The sequence below is a fragment of the Athene noctua genome, chromosome 15, assembly GCF_965140245.1.
Source record: "Athene noctua chromosome 15, bAthNoc1.hap1.1, whole genome shotgun sequence".
Classification (NCBI taxonomy): domain Eukaryota; kingdom Metazoa; phylum Chordata; class Aves; order Strigiformes; family Strigidae; genus Athene; species Athene noctua.
The window spans coordinates 5967573-5987348 of record NC_134051.1 but is presented as its reverse complement, the minus strand read 5'-3'; the positions used below and the strand labels follow the sequence as shown (position 1 = coordinate 5987348).

The 19776-nt window shown below is 53.1% G+C and overlaps 1 protein-coding gene across 5 annotated transcripts; it reads left to right on the top strand.

Moving 5' to 3' along the window:
* ALKBH5 (alkB homolog 5, RNA demethylase) lies at positions 1 to 19023 on the top strand. Of its 5 annotated transcripts, none has more exons than XM_074919503.1 (5): positions 1 to 92; positions 1186 to 2020; positions 8055 to 8135; positions 12539 to 12694; positions 14397 to 19023. In XM_074919503.1, the coding sequence occupies exons 2-5, from the start codon at positions 1299 to 1301 to the stop codon at positions 14578 to 14580; spliced, it is 1143 nt and encodes a 380-aa protein (XP_074775604.1). In that variant the 5' UTR covers positions 1 to 92; positions 1186 to 1298; the 3' UTR covers positions 14581 to 19023. The 5 variants fall into 5 exon arrangements, with proteins under 5 accessions (XP_074775604.1, XP_074775605.1, XP_074775602.1 ...); XM_074919504.1 differs by lacking the exon at positions 1 to 92 and adding an exon at positions 459 to 535; XM_074919501.1 differs by lacking the exon at positions 1 to 92 and adding an exon at positions 625 to 952 and having other exon boundaries at positions 1189 to 2020.
* The last annotated feature ends 753 nt before the right edge of the window (positions 19024 to 19776 follow it).

Genomic DNA, 19776 nt, shown 5'->3' with positions numbered 1-19776 from the left:
CGCCTCGCTGTTGTTTTTGGGGTTTTATACACGCCCGTGAGCTCGCCTCGCCTCGGCGTCGATGGTTTTGTGCTGCGCTCGCTGCTGGGGGGGTGGGTTTCTGCTTCCCACCCCCGCCGTGCCTCGCCTCAGTTTCCCCGTGGCCCCACGCATCGGGTTCCCCCAGCCCTGTGGTTTCCCCGCCCGCAGCCCGGGGGGGTCTCCAGCCGCCCCCCACCCCCTCCGGCTGTCCCGCTCCCTCCCACCCGCCAGGGGGCGGTCGCGCCCCGCCGCCGCGCCCCCGCAGGCACCTCGGCGGCCACCCCAACCCTTCAACCTCCCACCCGCCCCCGCGCCCCGGTAGGCCCCCGCGCCGCCCCCAATCAGCGGCCGGTTCGGGCCGCTCGCGCCCGCCCCCCCGGCCAATCAGCGCCGAGCCCGAGGGAGGCGGGGCGGGGCCTCGCGGACGCCGCCGGTTACCCGTTACGGCGCGAGGCGAGGGCGGAGGTGGCAGCGGCCGGGCCGGGCCGGGGCGGGGTCGCGGCGTCGCCGTTACGTGCGTACGAGGGGCGGGGTCGGGGAGGGGAGTGAGGGGGGGCCCGGCGGCGGCGGGGCGCGTGCGCGGCGGGGCGGGGCGGGGCGGGCGCGGTGGGCGGCCCCGCGGCGATCCGGGGTGTCGGGCTGGCTCCTGGTGACGTAGCGCGCCGCGGGAAGGGCCGCGCGAGACCCCCCCCTCCCTCCTCCTCCTCCCCCGGCCGCCAACCGCCGCCCGGCCCGGTGTCCGGCCCGGTGTCCGGCCCCCGCCCTCCTCCCCTCCCACTCCCTTCCCGCCATGGGCAGCTCCGCGGCGGCGGGAGCGGGCAGGGCGCCGCGCCGCCCTGGGGCCGCCGCTGGGCATGTGCCAGGCCCGGCCGCCGCGTGAGCGCCGCCGCCGGCACCGGCAGCATTGTCCGCGCCTGCCCCGGGCGAAGCCGTGAGTGTGGCGTCCGCCGGGCCGCCCCCTGCATCCCGGGAGGGGCGTCGCGGCGGGAGGGAGGGGCGGGAGGGAACCGTGCTGCCCACCGGGAGGGGGGAAATCCCATCTCCCCGGGGAGCGGGGGGCACGGGCGGTGGCGGTGGCGGGGGGTGTGTGTGTGTTGTGGGGGGAGGCCGGCGGGGGGGTTTTGGCTCGTTCCTCACCTCCCCGTTTCTCCGGGGCTCTTCCAGCAGGGCGGCGGGTGCCATGAATAGCAGCTGCGCGTCCCCCGCCGCCGCCGCCGCCGCCCGCCGCCGCCTCCTGCAGCGCCGGGATCGATAGAGGCGGGGGCTGCGGACGCACTATGGCCGGCAGCGGCTACACGGACCTGCGGGAGAAGCTCAAGTCCATGATGCCCTACCGGGACGGCCACAAAGGCGGTGGCGGCGGCAGCCTCCCGCGGGAACCCCCCGAACCCCCCTACGATCGTAAACGTCGGCACCAGGAGGATTCCGGCTCCGAGCCCAGCGACTACGAGGAGCAGAAGGAAGAGGAAGAAGCTCGGAAAGTCAAAAGCGGCATCCGTCAGCTTCGCCTCTTCAGCGCCGAGGAGTGCGCCAAGATCGAAGCTCGGATCGAGGACGTGGTGTCCCGGGCGGAGAAGGGGCTCTACAAGGAACACACGGTAGATCGGGCACCGCTACGGAACAAGTATTTTTTCGGGGAGGGCTACACCTACGGGTCTCAACTGCAGAGACGAGGCCCCGGCCAGGAGCGCCTGTACCCGCGGGGGGAGGTGGACGCCATCCCCGAGTGGGTGCACGACTTGGTGATCAGGAAGCTGGTGGAGCACCGGGTGATCCCCGAGGGCTTTGTGAACAGTGCGGTCATCAACGACTACCAGCCGGGGGGCTGCATTGTCTCCCACGTGGACCCCATCCATATCTTTGAGAGGCCCATCGTCTCCGTCTCCTTCTTCAGCGACTCGGCGCTCTGCTTCGGGTGTAAATTCCAGTTCAAGCCCATCAGGGTCTCGGAGCCCGTTCTCTTCCTGCCCGTGAAGAGGGGAAGCGTCACGGTGCTCAGGTAACTCGCCTGCATTGCCGAGGCCTCCGCTAACGTGCCGGGGCTCCGTTGTGTAACGCTAATCACAAGGCACACGGATGCACACCCCGACGGTGGCTTGGGCTTGTTCTCACCCGCTTGTAGGAGTGCGGGGTCTGGCAGTGAAGGAAGGATCAGAGGGGGGGGGGGGTCCTGCTGCCGTGGTGGGTGGGGATTGGGGTGGGTGATTGATTTGGGGGTGGGGGGGGGGTGCCCTCTCTGTGGGGTTGGAGGCACGAGTGCTGGCCGGTGCAGGGCCACTTGCGGAGCCGAGCTTCGCCGTAGCTCCTGTAAACGGTTAAAATAACACATTGAGAAACAAAATGGATCCTCCGCCCAAGAGCGGTTGGAGCAGAGCAGCTGGTTGGGACAGGGGCTTCTGGGTCTATTCTTAGCTCGGCCGGTGACTCCCTGACCTGACCTTAAGCGTGATGAGGAGTTGTGAATGGCCTCGTCTTCCCAGTCTGTAAACTGGGAATGCTAAACCCTGCCCTGCCCGACGCCGGTGTTTGCAGAGCCCTATGGGACTGTCACTTGGGAAGCGTGGCGGGTCACGGGTGCAAGAAGGGACTTTGCGTGCGTTCTTGTGAGTGGGGGAAGAGCTGTGGAGGTGAAATGACCTGCCCAAGGTCACGCAGCCAGTCGGTAGTAAAGCTGGGATTGGCACTGAGAAATGCCTGCTTCCTAATCCCCCTGCCTCCCCGGTACATGCTGGGTGGGCAGAGCAGGCAGGTGAGGTGACAGACAGGGTGTGTGCCGAGGTGTTACCGTAAGGGACCTGCCAGGCCCACGTCTTGGGGGGGAAAAAGCAGCTTGAAGGCCAGCGCTGGCCTCGGTGAGCACCAGTCGCTTGCGTCCCTGAAGGTCAGAGTGCTCCCTGCCAGGAGCAGGGATCGCCTGGACTTTGCCAGCAGTGCTCGGAGCCTCCCAGCTGTATCCTCGTTTGGGGTTTTTATTTTTTTGGACTGGTGAAGGCCCAGGCCGGTTTTCAGGGCTCCCAGGCCGTAACACAATCCCCTGCTTTGGCGTGTAAAGTGATCGCCGCAGGGTTCGGGAAGGAATTTTTCCCTCTACATACACACAGCCTCGCACCGTTGACTAGTGCATCAATAATAAATGCTGAGATCTCGCGTAGCTTTTATCTTGGAAAAGCTGCACAAACATTAACTAATCCTCGCCGTACCCCTGGCGTTAGGTAACTTCTGTGGATTAGTGAGGGAGGCTGCAGAGGGAAGCGGGAACAGTGCTGAGGACATTTTCTTCTCTGTTGGATTGGCCGGGACAGGGAGAGGGGGGGCCAGAGGTCAGGGTGATTTTTGTGAAACGGGACCTCGGGGGACTCTCTCCCTGGGATTGGAGACCGCCGGGTGCAAGGCAGCTGCTGCGCTCACTGACTTCTCTTAGGCACCTGGAAGGAAACTTTCTACACTGATTTTCCTGCTGGTGATGGCAACCCCTGTGTTGCCTTTCCCCAGCAGGCCTGGAGTAGATAGTTGTCCTTCCTTTCACGTCCAGGGGTCTGTTTTTTAAGGACAGTGAAAGTTTTTTCTTGACTAGAAGCATGCTGGCAGAGCTGTTAATGCGTTCTGAAGTCTTGTAGGGAGAGTCACTAGGAAAACCCATGCCCTTACACCTGAAGGAGGATCAGGACTTTGCAGTGGAGGATGGTGGGAGGAGGGAGAGTGGCTTATCTCTGCTCCAGGACCAGAGAATGATGTTTTCTCGTCCCGGATCTCCACTCTTCCTCCATAACTGCTGGGGAGAAGAAGCTGCCTCAGAGCTCCCGTAATTGGAGCAGGGTGTCTCCCAGACCTCTGTGTTTGCGTTGTTGGCCAGCATCACCTGGGTGTCTTTAATCATTTTATTAACGTGGCTGAAGCAATCAAACAAATCAAAGATATCTTTTTCCCTCCAAATAGAAGGGTTGCTTTCTGTGACCCACCGCAGGCTTAATCCAGATTAAATGTTCTGCTTTCCAGCAAATAATGGGGGGGTTATTTCAATTTTGGTACAGAGTTAGCAGATACTTAAGAGAGATTCTGCTAAAGTGATTGTTCTGTGATGATATGATCCTGGCTGGATGTAAGATCTCCAGTCTCCCCTCTAACCCCAGCAATTTGGGAGGAGCAGGGAGACGTGCAGACCTGGTAGGCTCTCAGGGCTGTATTTCCAAAATCTAGCCCCTGGTCATGTTTTAAGTCAACTCCCTAAACTTGGCTTTTTTGCCTCCCAGTGAAGAGTTGCTGAAGGCAGTTGCCCTGGAGATAGAGAAACGGCGCAGATAGAAATGGCATGCTTGCAATGTCTGTGATTCGAATATTGCTGGGTCAGTGGCTGCTGCTGGCGTGCTGCCTTTCTGGGGAAACCAGGGTAGCCACCTTTGCTTACCGTGAGGATCTAAAGAAAGCTGATGGATCTCTCTTTGCCCCTGCGTAGTTCTCGAGCTCTCCCCAGATCTTGCCTGTCCTGTGCCTGCTCTCAGCAGTCTATTCCAAACTATCCTTCTGATTTTGTAGCCACCTACTCCCCGCAACCTGCAGAGAGGCTTTCCCCGTATCCCTCCCTTGACTTTATTTGCCTACCATGAAGCAGGCTGTGGTGTTTGCAAACGCTGAACCTGCCTCAGACTAGCAGGAAAATATTCAGATCTCAAACGACAGGTTGGTATTTAAAAGATGGAATGGAGATTCTCCTGGCTGGGCTGTGTACCTCTGCCAGCAGGACAAAGATGAATCCACCCCGTGACCCACTAACGAGCCTTTTGCTCTTCCAGCCAAGGCACTTTTCTCTCCTTTAACATCTGCGGTGAAGATTTACCCCTGTAGGTTTTGACATCTAGAAAAAGACCTTCTCCAGTCCCCACTTCTCCCCTAGCCCCAGGAAACGGGTGCTCCTGCAGGTTTGTCCTGCTGCCAGCCAGGCCAAGAGAAAGCAGCAGTAGCGCCTTGGTCTGTGGTGCTTTTCCACAGCAGTTGGCGTTAAGCTGCATTTCAGTCCTGTGGACCATCAGCAGTCTGTTGGGGGCTGCTGGCTGGACCACGTATGTGGGTTTTTCTTTTTTTTTTTTTTTTTTTAAACAATAATTTGATAAGCATCAATCGATAGAAGCAGTGGGGAGGAGATGGAGGAATTTGCCCATTCATCTGGGGAACACATGCTCTGACAAAGTCTTAGGCTGGAAAAAAAAGAGAGGGAACTGGCAGGGGTGCAGAGCCAGCCAGGGCAGGGGGTTCCAGACAGACCTCAGCCCTGCAGCCGCTGTTTATAGCAAATCTCGGCACTGCACTGGCTTTTTGTTTAACTGCCGGGTGTTGCGTCTCAGCACTGTGGTTGGAAATAGCGTGGTTGCAATTAGCCAGAGGTACGAATGACCCACTGTAGCATTTCCCAAGTTCTGAGAGCTTGCACACCATACGGGCTTCCCTTCTGCAGCTGGTGAGCACTCCAGGTCATCTCCCTGCTGTTTGTAGTAGCAGTGGAAACATCGTGATGATTGTCTCTCCTGTTGTCTCGAGGCATGCCTGGTGGTAGCATAATCGGAGCTGGTTGGAGTCTCTGGAGGATGAACCTGCTTTTTTCTCAGCTGGAGGAATCTCTCTACAACTGCCTGGATTAGAGGCTTTTCCAGAAAAGTCTGATCCCTCAGAAACAGGCGGTTGGTTCAGAGGAAGTTCTGTATGTGCCAGTGGTGATGAGGCAAATAGATTTGTTCGAGCTCTGCTTGAGCTGGTTGGTGTCACATCTGTGGTTTGTGGCAGCAGCTTTCCTGAACCATGAGTAAAGCCTCGAGCTGCTCAAACACTGCAATGGGCAAGTGCGTGAGGTCCCTCTTCTTCTGAGCTGGCCTGGCTGTCATCAACCCCTAGAAATACTTCTTCTCACTAGAGACTCTGCAGAACTTCAGGACCTCCTTTCTGGTGATGTTTATACAAAAAAATCTGCTTTCATCTCGATGTGAGTCAGTTATGTTGTGGCTCGGCAACAGCTCTTCTGGGCTGGAAAAGATACTTGGGGAGGAGTTGGGGGTGTAACGTCTGACGGGTTAGGAGTTGGGGTGTTAGTCGGGGGAGTATGTGGGTAGCATCTGCACCTCCTCTTGTTCATAGGGAAAATGTCTAGGCTGGAGACATCATGTTTGGGTGTTCTCATGGGCAGCAATTTAGGGTTTTACTTACCAAGTTACCTCTTACCTTGTGCTTTGGGTTTGTTCTTTGGGCAAGAAGTTTCTGGGTAGACCCAGCTAGAAAGCAGGTTCCTGCCTGGGGAGTGAGAACGAGCGGTCAGGCCAACATCTCATGATGGAGAGTGCAGGTCTGGAAGCAGACCTTTTCCTGATGTTCAGGGTGTCGCTGAGTTGAATGTTAACGTGGGTGATATTAATGAATTTGCTGAAGCTTGACGCGGAGATTCCTGGAACATAATAGAGCATCATTACAAGCCCCTCCACATAAGGCTGTCTTGTTCTGCAATGCCCTGGAAGACAGGGGGGATGGAGATGAACCCCTGTTTTATTTGATCAGGTCTTAGACTTTTAACTCTCTTAAAGCAGTAAATCTGTCTTTGAGAGTTTCTTGGTGAGTGGATGGGTTATCTAACCAGATAAAGGAAACCCGGTCCCTTCCCCAGAGATGGCCTGCGTGTGTGTGGTCTGTTCTTGGCTCTGAGCGTCCTGAATAACCTGCAGGCCCGTGACTCTGGCTGTGCTCCTGGAGGGCCGGCTGACAGCAGCTTCCCTGGTAAAGCCTGGTGTGGGGAGAGCGGGCTTGATGATTTCCGCTTCGGGTTAAACCAGCATGGGGCTGTGTTAGCCTTGTGTGGCTTGAGCAGCCTTCACCCAAGTCCCTCCAAAGGCATTTCTGTCCTTGTCAGCTCTTTCAGGAGGCTCCAAAGGTGTTTTCGCTTTTTCCCCATACTGAACTCTATAATGCTCTTTTGTGAACAGACACTCTCCAAACATCAGGTAGAAGGTAGGCCCACCTCTCAGACCTGCTCATTAGCACCCACGCGAGTGATGAGATGTGCTCCTGGCAGGGTGGTTTGTGTGTCCGAGCAGGTGTGATGACCGCTCTCCACAGACCTGCCACGATCTCACATGCTGTGCTGAACCCCGGGAATTGTGCCCAACAACAGAAGCAGCCACAAAGAAAAATGCTCCTCTGTGTTGTGGGTGGCTGGGCCCTTGTTGGCCGTGGCTTTTCCTAGAAACGTGGAGTAGGTGAAGTCACCTCATACAGCAAAACACTCTCCTGCCGAGAACGGCTGCTGCGTGGTGCCATAGCTGCTTGAGCCTGGTGTAGTTTTCCTCAGCCCAGGTAACTGTCCTGCCTTGTGAACGCTGTGGCAGGGAGGTTTTAGGAGCTCAGCTTGGTTTGCAGCTCTGAATTTGAAGGTTTCTCTGTGTGTTGTGTCGGGGTTGGGCTGTGCTGGGGGGGGTGGTGAGGATGTGGCGGGGAGGGTGAGGGTGTTGAGGTGGCAGCGCCTGTGCCCAGGTGAGGGGGGTGAGACACTTGCCACCACTGTCCCCCCTCTTCAACTAACAAATCTTCTCATCGACTTGACTGTGCATTTGTGTCTGGGTACGCTGCGCGTCTCAGCCATGAGAGGTGGGTTTTCTGGGGGACGTGTGTGACACGATGCTTTGGAGCAGTGTGCTGATGTTTTATTTCATGTTGCTCTCTAATCTCTTGATAAATGAATTGGCTGAATTTACACTCCATAAACTCATTTTCTACATGTCTTGTTTCACAATGTTGTGGCAGGTGGTGGTTTCCTCTGGTGTATGCTGAAAACTGGAATCCAGCAGAAAAAACGCAAACCCTTGACTGTCCTCATTTTTTCCTGAAATTTCTTCCTTCCTATGTCTAGCTCCTGTGAGCCTGAGGAATGGTGTTTGGAAGAGGAATTTGTGGTGGAAGTTAGGAAATGACTGGCCAATCTGAGTTGTTGAGGCTGGCAACCACTTTCTTCTTCTGCCTGTCCTCTTTCTCACAGTGGCTTTTTTGTTTTTTATTGTCAGTGGATATGCAGCCGATGAAATTACACACTGTATTCGACCACAGGACATCAAGGAGAGAAGAGCTGTCATCATCCTTCGAAAGTAAGTATTGAAGCCCTCTGGACAGTAAGATAAACTTGGTTTATCTGTGGTATTGTGATGTTTCCTATGGTGCTTTTAAAGAAACACTTTTAAATGGCCTTGCTTATTTAGAAACACTTTAAAACAGCCTTGCTTATTTATTTGCTGGCTTGATCTTGCATCTTGATGAAATGTCGCTCTGATGCTCACTTGTGTTTTGCTGTACCTATCGCTTGGCCAGAGGAAGTAGGTGGAACTTGTTACTGAAGCGTTAATCACTCCCTGGCTCTGTGCAGCACTACTCCATCGTTGTGTCTGTGTTTGCAAGCGCTGTTCGTGTCCAAACACCTGGCTTTTGTTGGTGGCCTAACTCCAGACAGCTAGGATTTCAAGCTCTTGTTTTGGGCTGCATATTCAGGTGTCTGATCATATGATACCCACATGCGTGAGTTACCTGGAGGTTCTTTGAAGCTGATTCTTGTGATGAAGAAACTCCTATAAAGCAGATAAAGCCATGCTACCAAGAAAACTTTAACTTCCTGGAGAGAGAGGAAGATGTTGGCTTTGAAGGGAAACGGGTGCAGTGAATTTAGTGATCACTTTGGAGAGCTTGTCCTTCAAGTTGTCGTGGGGAAGCCAAGCTCTGTAAGCTGTTTGAGAAGCATGCGTCCTGTTTTAGAAGATATGCTGGCTTGATGGCATTTCATCAACCAGTGCTTGTTCCTAAAGCTCTTAAGAAAATAGAGAAAAAGTAAGCTGACCCCACTCAAAACTCCGTCAGTATAAACCTTTTTTTTTGTGCCCAGAAATACCCTCTTTTATCAGTTTCTTTCTACTAGGAAACCAAAAAATGTGACTGCCACAAGTTGGCCCATGTTGATTGTGCCTTAGAAGGTGTTAACAGTAATTCTGCTGTCAAGAAATCTTTTTGCAAGTGAAAACATGTGACTTGACTCCTGTAAACTGAGCCAAAAGTGTGGGCCTTGGTGGCAGGGCTGCAGTGGCATAAGGCTGTGGCCCAGGCTGGCATAAGGCTAGCAGGCAAGTGGTCTAGATTCAGATTTACTGAGCTTTTGGATGGCTTAGCTGGTTTCAAAACAAGTCTGGCAATGTAGTGAAGATATGGCACCAAGCCAGCGGAGTGGAGTTGGACATCTGGTTAGAGGGACCCATGAAATGAAGGCAGGAAAAACAGCAGCCCTGAGGCGTTAGCCAGGCGAAATCAGCACAGACCCAGAGAGGCGGGATGAGATGTGGCAGGTGATAGAGTGGGATGAAAGAAAGACAGATCATCACCAAACCACCCAATAGCAGGTTATCACCACGTGAGGTTTAAGGCGAGAGGGTTGCGATAAGAGCTCAAAGGCTGTTATGTTTGCCTTGCTGGTTACTGCAGCCAGCGCAAAGCGGCGTGAGTGCTGATGAGCACCGGTGGAAGGCACCTCCAAATCCTGTAGCTGCTTTAATTGGGCTTTGGGATAGAGAAGCTGCCTGTCCTAGGCTGTGGAGCAGTTCTCTGGAAAAGAAAAGACTCTGCTAAATAAACTAAAGCTGCCCAAACTGCCACAGATATCTGACATACTGGTTTAAACTGGCTCTGCCTCTTGCCTTTGCCAGCCTCTGTGAGCTGAGGTGTTGAGTTATTTCAGTCTAGCGTCACTGTCCTCGAAGTGCAACCGGGCGAGCACCTAGCTGGCTGAGACGTACCCGCTGGCCTGGTGCCTCCCTGATAAACCAACAAGGCCCGTTAGCTTCTTGCAGAGCTGAACAGGGTCTGTTTGCTTAGCTGTCCTTCGGTAGCAGTGTGTCCTTCTGTCTTGCCCTGGTTTAGGGGCCTGATCTGCTTAGAGCAGAAGTGTCTCTGCCCAGTCATACACAGACAGTGATGGGCTGCCTTGACCGGCAAGGCTGAGTGAAACCGCAACAGGATTTTTTTTTTCTATTGAGCAAAGTGGAAACCCCCTGGTAATTATTTTTGTGTAATCTCGGTAGAGCTTAGCAGCCCTGGTGAATACATGGCAATTGCCTGTTTGCCAAAGGGTGCGCTCTGATTGCTGCCAAATAGAGCTTATTAATTGCTGCTTATCCCTTGTGACGGCGGCCGTCTCCTTGCCGAGTCCCCTGTGCACGCATGCATGCACAGCAGGGCTGCGGTGACCTTTGTCTGCGCTCGCATCCCCATGGCATGTATTGCTGCAGCAAATGCCATTCCCTAGTCCCAGATCATGCGACTTCATGCAGTCTGAAATAGTGTGTTACGCAACCAGGAAAACAGCTACTTCCGCTGGTAGCATGCTAGCACGAGAGGCTTGGGAGCAAACAGCGGCCTTGTAAAACTCCTCTTCCTCATCTTCGTGGTAAGAATCAGCCTCGAGCTGTCCAACGGGATCAGATCATACGGCAGCATAAACTCTGCTGCAGCGTGAAGCTGGGATATTTGGCTCTGAATAGGCTGCCAGAGCCTACTGGGCCCCAGACGTTTGTGTCTGGATCTGCTCTTGCCTCTACTCTGAGCGCGTGGTTCTAGAGATGTTTTTTTTCCTGGCAGTGGCAGAACAAAGCTGCGCGAGCGGGAGAAGTGGCTGAGTTTTGCAGGATGCTTGAGAGCAGCATGGTTACCAAGTAGGTCATAAACGCCTCGGTGCTGTAGTGTGACGATATTTACAGTGTTTCCTGCGTATCAGAGTGCAGGACTGCGGGGAGCCAGCAAGGTTTGGAAGAGCTTTGAGCAAGAGGCTGTGGGGGAAAGAATGATGCTCCCAATTTCATGAGATGCTGGAATAGGTAGGGGATAGAAATTAGACCTACTGAAGTGGGTCCTGAAAGTCATTTTAGAGGGCTTATGCTGCTGTTTTGAAGTACTGCTTGTAAACAGTTAACATCAGGGAGTTTTCTGTTTAGCTTGAACTTTGGTAGGTAATTTGCTCTCTGTTTTAGTATAGCCTCTCCTCATAGCTGCTCCTGCAGCTCATACCCGTGTTGCTCTGTGGACAGAGAGCGTGTCTTGTGTTCCCTTGCCCTTGCAGTATATTTGGTGGTTTGCTGGTTTTAATTGCAGGCCTGGAGTTGCTGTTGTATTTAGAGGTATTTAAACCACCTAACTTGTCCAGGGCAGGATCCGCAATGCCGTTGGTGTTCAAGCTGGACTGAGTCCAGTCCTGGAGCTGAGAACAGCTCAGGACGCCGGCGCTGTGGACTAGCGCCGGCTCCAGCCTGGCAGCTGCCTGCGGAAGTGTTCCTTGTTTCTGGCATGCTGGGCGGGCTTGGGCTGCCGTGCCCAGCTTCGCCTGTGCCAGCCTGGCATTGCCCTGGTGAACTGAAGAGGCTCTCCCTGATGGTGGAGGGGAAGCTTGGCAGCAGGGCTTGCTTCCTAATGGGAGTTTACGTTAGGATTCTCCTGTGGAAACCTCCCTCGGGAGCTGAAGTTCAGCACTAGAGAGCAAGTAGTGATTCTCCCATTCTTTCACCTGGACCCTTTCTGTATTCACCCCTAATTCCAAGAAGGGAGACAGGCTGCAGAAACAGTATCATGGTGCCTTTCCTTCTCGGAAGTGGCAGCTCTGGAGCACCGGCACCACCTTTTAGTGTGTTTTGCCCATTCTTAGGCTTCAGTCTGTGTTTTGAAATAGACTTGCGTAGCGCTTGTAAGTTGAGGCTAATAAATGCTGTTCTTGGAGATGGCAATGATAGCGCTGTGATAAGACACTGCACTGTCGAGTTTTCATTACTGCTGCCTTCCTCCACATGTGTATGGATACAGTCATGCCTGGGCCAGCAACAGATCTGCTCTGAGACGAGCTGTGCTTGCTTTCTGGTGTAGCTTGAGCACGTTTCTCTCCCAGCATGAACAAGGCAGTGCTGCGCTGCTGGAAGGGATGTGGTGCAGCTTCTGTTTGCTAGACCTTCTGACTTGTACTTCAACTCTTTAAACCTCTTAGTCAAGCTGAGAAATGCCTGACCCCATGAGATCTTGAGACAGTAGGGAGTTTCCAGATAGGAACAATTATTACTGTTGTAGGTGATGATGAATTTTGCAGGGCATCTCCCAGGAGGCTTCACTGGAGCTGCAAGTTCTTGACGAGTCACTGGGATTTCACAGGATTTCACAGGGGCTCCAGTGCCTCTAGTCTGTATCCCGTAACTGGGATTGCAGTGAGCCCAACACCATCTGCATTCACCTCATGACTACTTGTGTCCCTGAGCCTTCCTCTAACCAAAGCAGCAAAGGTTAAAGATGAAGCTGCAAGTACCAGAAAGCTGCGGCTCTTTCTGTTGTCGAGCGTAATATTCCTGACCCTCTTCCTGAGCTGTACGGCTGGGATTGAGGGTTCTGCTTCAGCACATCTAGGGCAGATGTCCACTGCATCACACTGGCGGTTCTGTAGAAACTCCTTGCAAATTCTCTTTTCTTTAAATATTTGCAGAACAAGACTAGATGCACCTCGATTGGAAACAAAATCCCTGAGTAGCTCTGTGTTGCCACCAGGTTATAACTCTGACCGTCTGTCAGGAAGCAACCGGGACCAGATCCTGAAACCAAAGCGGTCCCATCGCAAAGCAGATCCTGATGCTGCTCACAGGTAGGATGATCTCTCCGAAGAGCAATGTTTTGGATGGTATCTCCAGGTCAGTGTGTGTCTGAGGTTTGTGGCCTTAAGAGAGGCTGCACAGCACAATTAAAAACATCCTAGTTTGTACCTTCCGGGTGTTTTTGTGGTGTACAGATCTGTTTTATCAGAATGAGGTTCTTCATACTTTCCTCCTAGGCTTGTGGAGGCTAAGCTCTGGCTGTAAGCAGCTTACATTGTTTATCCTGTGAGTGGCATAATGAAGAAGCAATAGATTTGGCTGGCTCTTGATAATTCAGTCATTCAGAACAATAGTTTCCCTGCAGCTAATTATTTTTGACCTCTATTGCCAAGCAACCTGTGCAGCTGCGTTAAACTATATTATGAAAGCAGTCTTGGGGGAGAATGTGAGGTTTTGGTATCTGGGAAAGGTGAAGGCTGCCTTGGGAGGCTTCTCAAATCTGTTTTGGTTCCAGAGCTGCATGTGTATATTTTTGTGTGTGTAACCAGACTGTGTGAATGTGTAAGCCTGACCTTCAGGGGAGTTCCTTGCTGAGGTTTCAGACAGCTTGAGCTCTGCAGCAAGGCTTCCCTTAAACACCACCTTGCTCTGTGTGAATGTTCTGATAGCCAGTCTGCCAGCTATCGTGCAATATTTCTGGTATTCTTCGGTTCCAGAGATTCCTGAGGATCACGACAGTGTTCTCTGCATGTCACATAAAAACTAAACGCTGGCTCGGTCCCGGGGCTTGGCTGCTGCATGGTCTCAGCCCGTGTTTCAACCTGTCCTGGAGGGAGGAGGGCAGGGGTGGCTTGTTTATGAGTGGTGTTCATTCACCTGGACTCAGACTGACTGGGAAGATAGATCAAGAAGAGGAGCTAGCCTGCAAATGAAGCCTTACCTCTGAGCACACAGTGGGCCGGGCTGTGATTAGGGAAGCGATCATGCAGGACAAATGTGCAGATCTGTGAGAGCTGGTTTTCAGCCCGATGTGACCTTACTGGGGGGGTGAGGGTGGGGCTTGCATAGACTCCTGCAGCAGATGGCTATCAAAAATACGTTTTTCTCTTTCTTGGCCTCAAAGACTCTGCTATAACCTAGTTAATATCATGGATATCAGACAGTGGTATTTCTTAGAGGAACTCAGCAGCTGCCACCTAAGTGATCTGTGCAGCCAACCAGCCCAGTCCTCCTACGAAGTGGTCGTAGGTGAGAGCAGAGGCAGCTTTGCAGAAAGAACAATTGCACTGTGCTAATATTTGAGAGAACTAGCAAGATGACAAAGGAGTTTGGAGCTGTGGTTTGATCCTGCACCCTGAGCGCCCCATCAGCTTAAAAAGAAGCTCAGCTCTGAGCTGTGAGTTCTGCTGTAGGAGAGACCTCTTTGCCCAAGGGATGTTTCTTGGGGCCACAAGCTGCACTTAAGAAGAGGTGACTGGGCTTTTGGGAAGTGTTCCAGATGGAGGTAAAGGCCAAAACTTGCCCTGGGAAGGGGAAGGACTTGCAGCATCAAAAGCGAAGTTCTCAGCCTCCCCATGGGAGGTGCAACTCGGTGATCTGTTTCTGCTCTGCTGAGTGCCCAGTGCTGGGCCAGCAATGTGGAAACAGTCAGTCATATTGCTTAAAGTATGCAAAACTGCAGTGTGCCAAACAAGGAATGCCTTAAATCCTGTCATGGATGTGCTCTCACTCCCTCTTTCTCTCTCTCCCTAGGCCACGGATTCTAGAAATGGATAAAGAGGAGAACAGGCGCTCAGTCCTCTTACCAAAACATAGGAGACGGAGCAACTTCAGCTCTGAGAACTATTGGCGAAGGTCTTACGAGTACACGGAGGACTGTGACGGGGAAGAGGAGGATGGCAGCCCGGCCAGGAAAGTTAAAATGAGGCGACACTGAGGACTGCATTTTCCAGGCTCATGGAGCTGATGAGATTGGCCTCTAGTCTGTGAAAACTTTCTCCTCCCTCTGGCTATCTTCCATCTAGCTTCAGTTTTGGTTTTTCCTTTCAGGCTGAAGAGTAAACAGGAAGGATCTAGCAATTTGTTTTTATGAATGGAGGAATGCTGAGACATATGTAAGGATGGAACATGTCCAGTGCACATGGTGTCCTGAGTCATGGGTCAAATGGGCATCTCTCACTTAGGAAGCAGATAAAGTTATGCCAGGCTGTCTGTTGGGATTTCTTTTGAAAACACCAAAAAGTTTAACTGTTTCATTGCGCAAGATTCAAGAATTGTATTTTTGGTTGGTTTTTTTTTTTTTTTTTGCTTTAACTTTCTTCCTTTCCGAATGTTCTAAGTATGATGTTTGACCCCAGGAGCAGAAACTCTCTGTGGTGGCCTCGTATTCCTTGCTTCACCAAAGGGCTCCTTGGCTTATTCTTACCTAGCTGTTGTTGGGTTTGTTTTAAGGGTGCCCTGCAGTAACTGGAAGTTTGAAGTTTTGCAGACCTCTCTTACTGCGATTGAGTTCAAAGGATTTAGGATGTTTTTGTTGCACTTTAGTACCAGTTTTAAATGCCGTAGGTTTTCTTTCCACTCCCTTTTCCCAAGCCAGCATGGGCTCACAACTTTGTGTCCCTGTGTGCTGCCCTCTCCAAGAAGAATGTACTTGAGCTCTGGTTTCTCAGTGCTGGTCTGACCAGTGGAATATTTTGGTTGAGGAGGGAGGAAATGGGGCTGGCTTCACCAAGGCTGTCCCGAGGTCCATATTGGAGCTGCAGGGCTGCTGAGTGAGTGATTGCATTGGGTATGTGCTGCTTCCCAGAGCTGGAGATAGCCAAGAGGAGTAGGAGAGCCACTGTGCTTGTGAGGGCGCTTGCCTTGGGACCCCTTGAGAAGAGCTGTTCTCCACTGCCTGGGGGGCCTGGCTTTGGGTCCCCTGCCCCTTTTAAGTGGAGATTGTTGAGGCACCTCAGCATCCCATCCCAAGGGACTGGCTGCGCTCTGCTGGCGCGGGAACAGGCGCTCCCGTGACCTCAGGGGAGCCGGGCAGCTCGGCTGCAGTCTGTCCCCTCCGAGGCTGGCTCTGGGAGCAGGGACACTGCAAGGGTCTAGTTCAGCCCCAATTCAGTGCATTCAGCAGCTAGTGCTGCAGTGGTTGCTGGCCTCCTCCTGGCTTGTTCGTGCCTGTGTCCCTGGGGTTGAGAGTTTTCTAGTTGCTACAGAAAATGCTGGGAAGAATCAGGCGTTTGGCCCTGTGGAGTTAGTGTTAGAAAGCCTTGTCTTCTTCCTCTTCTCCCACCCGGTTTGTGTTAGCCCAGACCAAAGCCTTGGCGTTTTTCAAAGTTTGGGGCCCAACACCATATTTAGAACCGTACTTTTAAGAAACTTCCTCCAACTGATTCTTTGAACCCAAGTGTTGGCAGTTGTAAGGAGTAGTCTTATTTTAAAATTTTTACTGCTTAGCCCTCCCCAAAATTGTAGTTTTTCTTAGTGTTGTGTCCCCCACACACTTCATGGTCTGCACGCTTGGCAATAAAAAGATGTAATATATTTTGAAACCCGTTTGCTGCTGTCTTGAGGGGCTCCCAGTCAAAAAAATCCAACAAACCAAAACCCAGGCGTTGTTCCCCAGAGTGCCGTTCCTTGGTGATTGAGCACGTTTGCTGACATCTGGGTCTCTGTGTCCTTTTCCTTCCCCGTTGACTTCTGCAGCTCCTGCCACTTGCCTGTTGTTGGGGTTACTGCTCAGGCTGGATCTAGCTGTCACATTAGCACAAAGGAAATTACCACCACCTTCAGCACCACAGATCTGCAAGGGGTTCATAGCTGAGGTCCCCGATGCCTGTCTCTGATCCTTTTTATCTGATTGCTTTCCTGGTAAGAGCCCCCGTCAGCTCGGTGCAGAGGTACGGGCACAGCCTTGCAGCCAGCCTTTGAAGGAACCTGTCTTGTCTGCCCAGAGATCTGAAAGTTCATTCTTCTGTTTCTTCTGAAACCTTTCAAAAGCCATTTTCAGACCATGCATAGTGTTTGGTGTTCCTCGCCCTCCCAGCTTTCTGTAGAGAATCCAGGCCAGCTCTTGGCTCCAAACCCCCTGTTCTGGAAAACTTGGCATTCCCCTAATAGCAAAACCACATGCAGGAAGCAGCGATCCCTTCTCCTCATGGCTGGTGCAAACATCTCTGGCAAGGTAGGGACCTGCTAGCAGGATGCCTCGCAACAGCTGTTTTCTAATTGTCTTTCTGGGTTCATCCTGGACGTGCCCTGTGCCCTCCTCTGTGTCAGGCGCTGCTGATGGCAGCGGTGGTCGCTGCCAGAGGTCTTGGCTCCATGCAACCTCCTCTTGCCCCACCACCAGCTCCCAATTTTACTCCTGCCTCTGCAATACGGTTACTATAACCTGGTGTCTCAACTCAAAAATTGGAGGAAAACTGCCTTGCCGGGACTGCTTCCTAGAGCAGGGCTCCCGTGGGACAAGGCATTGGCTCTTATCTCTTCTAAAGGGTGAACAAGGCATCCTGACGTCTTATCTCTAGCCCGGTACCAACCATCACTTCATCCAGGTCCTTGTGCAGTCTGTACACACGCAGGTATCCTTCCTCTCCCGGTTTGTTTCGGTATTCCCAAACACTGTGGTCGGGAGCTCTCCCCTCCTTCCTTCCTCCCTGCCCCGCATCTGTGCGGTGGGCCTGAGCTGGCAGCCATGACTGGAGGGATGGGAGTTGCTCCTGGGCTCTCCAGCCACCATCTGTTCTCATGTGCGTTCGGTTTTCAACCCGACTGGTTGGGGCTTGACACCTTGGAGAGAAAGAGTGGGACGCAACTGGTCTGACCTGTGGCATCTTTTGGGCCAGGAGTCCCCAGCGTGTAGGCAGGCCATCTTCCCCACTTGTACAGACATTTTCTATACACGCGGATGTATATGTGTAGATAACATGGTTTTTTAACTCTTTTGCACTGAACAACATCGGAGTGAAACCTTGATTCAAAACCAGAAGACGCATTTTTCACGTGGATCCAGATGTCTAGATCCCTTTCTGTAACCTGTCTGATAAAACTGTGGCTCAGAAATACTGGTGATGCCCATACCTGTTCTCTGTCACCAGCTGTGTCGGGCTTTGGGTCAGGCTGGTAGCGTGGGTCTGGCATGGAGGATGGAGGGTGGTGAGCTCCAGTTTGGCGGCAAAACTCCCCATCGGCTCTGCGGGACGGGCTCATGCACAGGCCTGACCCCGTTGGCTTTGTCATGTCTGTCCAGTCGTGTGGTCTGACCTCCATCCACCCTCAGCGTGTCCATGTAACCCCCTAAACTGGGAATAAGGCTGTGTCCAACGTGATGATCCCACACACCCAGACCCACAGCCCAGACCATGAGAACTGTCTTTCCTAAGGAAGAGGGAGGAAGGTGGTGGTCATCCCTGCTTTGGTGGGGTTTGTCCCTGCTTTTTTTCTGCAAAAAGCAGGAGGAATTGGGGTTTGTTACTGTTACCCATAACTCGAGAAGACTCAGTGATTGAACTAAAACTCTTGCATCGGTTGTGTGGGCTTGATATGTCCATATAGGAAGAGAAGGAGAAGCTGTTTGCTGGGGGTAAGAGCTGGCCTAGGGAGGGGCTCTGTCTCCTGGCTGGCCTTGGCCTGCAGCCGCAGAGCCGGGCTTGCCACATCTGCCTCCACACCTCCTGAACTCTCCTCCAGCTGTTAGATGAGAGCTGTGACACCTGGGAGCTGCCATCCCAGTCCCGAGGCTTGGCTCATCCCAGGGGGGTCGCTGGGCCGTGGGGCTGCCAACCCGCCCTCCCGGGGCCTTTGGCTTTTGGCGCTGTTATTATCAAGCGCTTGCCCCTACGTGGTGTGAGCCCCCTGGGCTGAAATGGCTGCCATGCTTCGGGGGGGCTGGGGTGTGGACCCCCGCCAGCGTTAAATAGTCTTTTATCTGCCAAAAGCGTTCCCTTTCCCCGTTAGGAGGAGAAATGTTTGGCCGAGAAGCGTGTGTCTGCTCCTTCCCGCGCCCCTGCCCACACTTACAAGTTCTGGCTGACTTTAATTTTGTTTTTTAAAGATTCTAAATTTTTTTTGTTATGAATAAAAATAAAAAAAAATAAAAAAGAAAGTGGCAATATTTTTTTCCGTAAGCTTTTCCTAGGAAAAAGCGTGGTTTGTAACAAAGTTGTACAGTTCTGAAGTTTGAGATACGAGAAGTACTGTGTGAAACGCTGTAAATGGGGCAGAGATTATTTTATGTACAGTCTGACACGGGGGGAATCTTTTAATTCTGGTTGATTCTTAGGAAGAATTTGGTTCTTCACTGTCAGGGTTTGGAATTTCATGGTTTCATTATTTTTTTTTTCTTGTATAGATTGCTGCATTAATTGAATAAAAGCAGAAAGCATCACTCTGCCTGCCTGTGTGGTGGTGCCGATGGCTGGAACGTGTGCCTTGCTTCCCTGCTGCCAGAAACGAGGTTGCAGGGAGTCGCTTCTAAATAAAGGGAGTCTCCGGCTCCTTGGGGATGGAGAGGGACAAATGCAGTGTCTGTCCCTCTTACACTGCCCTAGAAAGCGGGGACAGGGCTTGCTGCCCTCCTCTTCCTCCTCCTACTTTCCCTCCCTGGGTGCTGGGGAGCAAATGTGGGTGCTTTCCCCTTGCCGCTCCCACCCTGCCCCACCGCCCAGGCTTGCTGCAGCCAGTGCCTGGGCCCCAGATGGCCCCAGCACCCCAGCGGGGGGGCTGTACCCCATGCTTTGGCCTCACATGGAGCCCCTCACCCTCCCTGCCCTGCGCCTTCCTCCTGCAAGATGGAGATGGTGGTGCATGGGTGCGCAGTGCCAGAGGGGGTGGCATTGCTGGATGGGGTCTGCTGACCTCATATTGTGGCCTTCCTCTTTTTCCTCCTCAGCAGCAATAAGCTCCTGCCTGATCCGGTGATGTCCTCTCTGCCACCCACCCTCAAACCCTGGGGCTGTGTGTGGGGTCAGCCCCCTTCCCTCCATCCATCTGGGAGCCTAGCACTGGGGCACGGGGTGTGACAGTCCTGAGCTCACCCTCTAGGGTGTTTTCCACCCCAAAAGCTGTGTCACCCCAATGCAGCATCTCCCCGGGGCCGGAATTAGTCAGCAGGGAGGGGAAGCCCTGCCCTGCCCGGGGT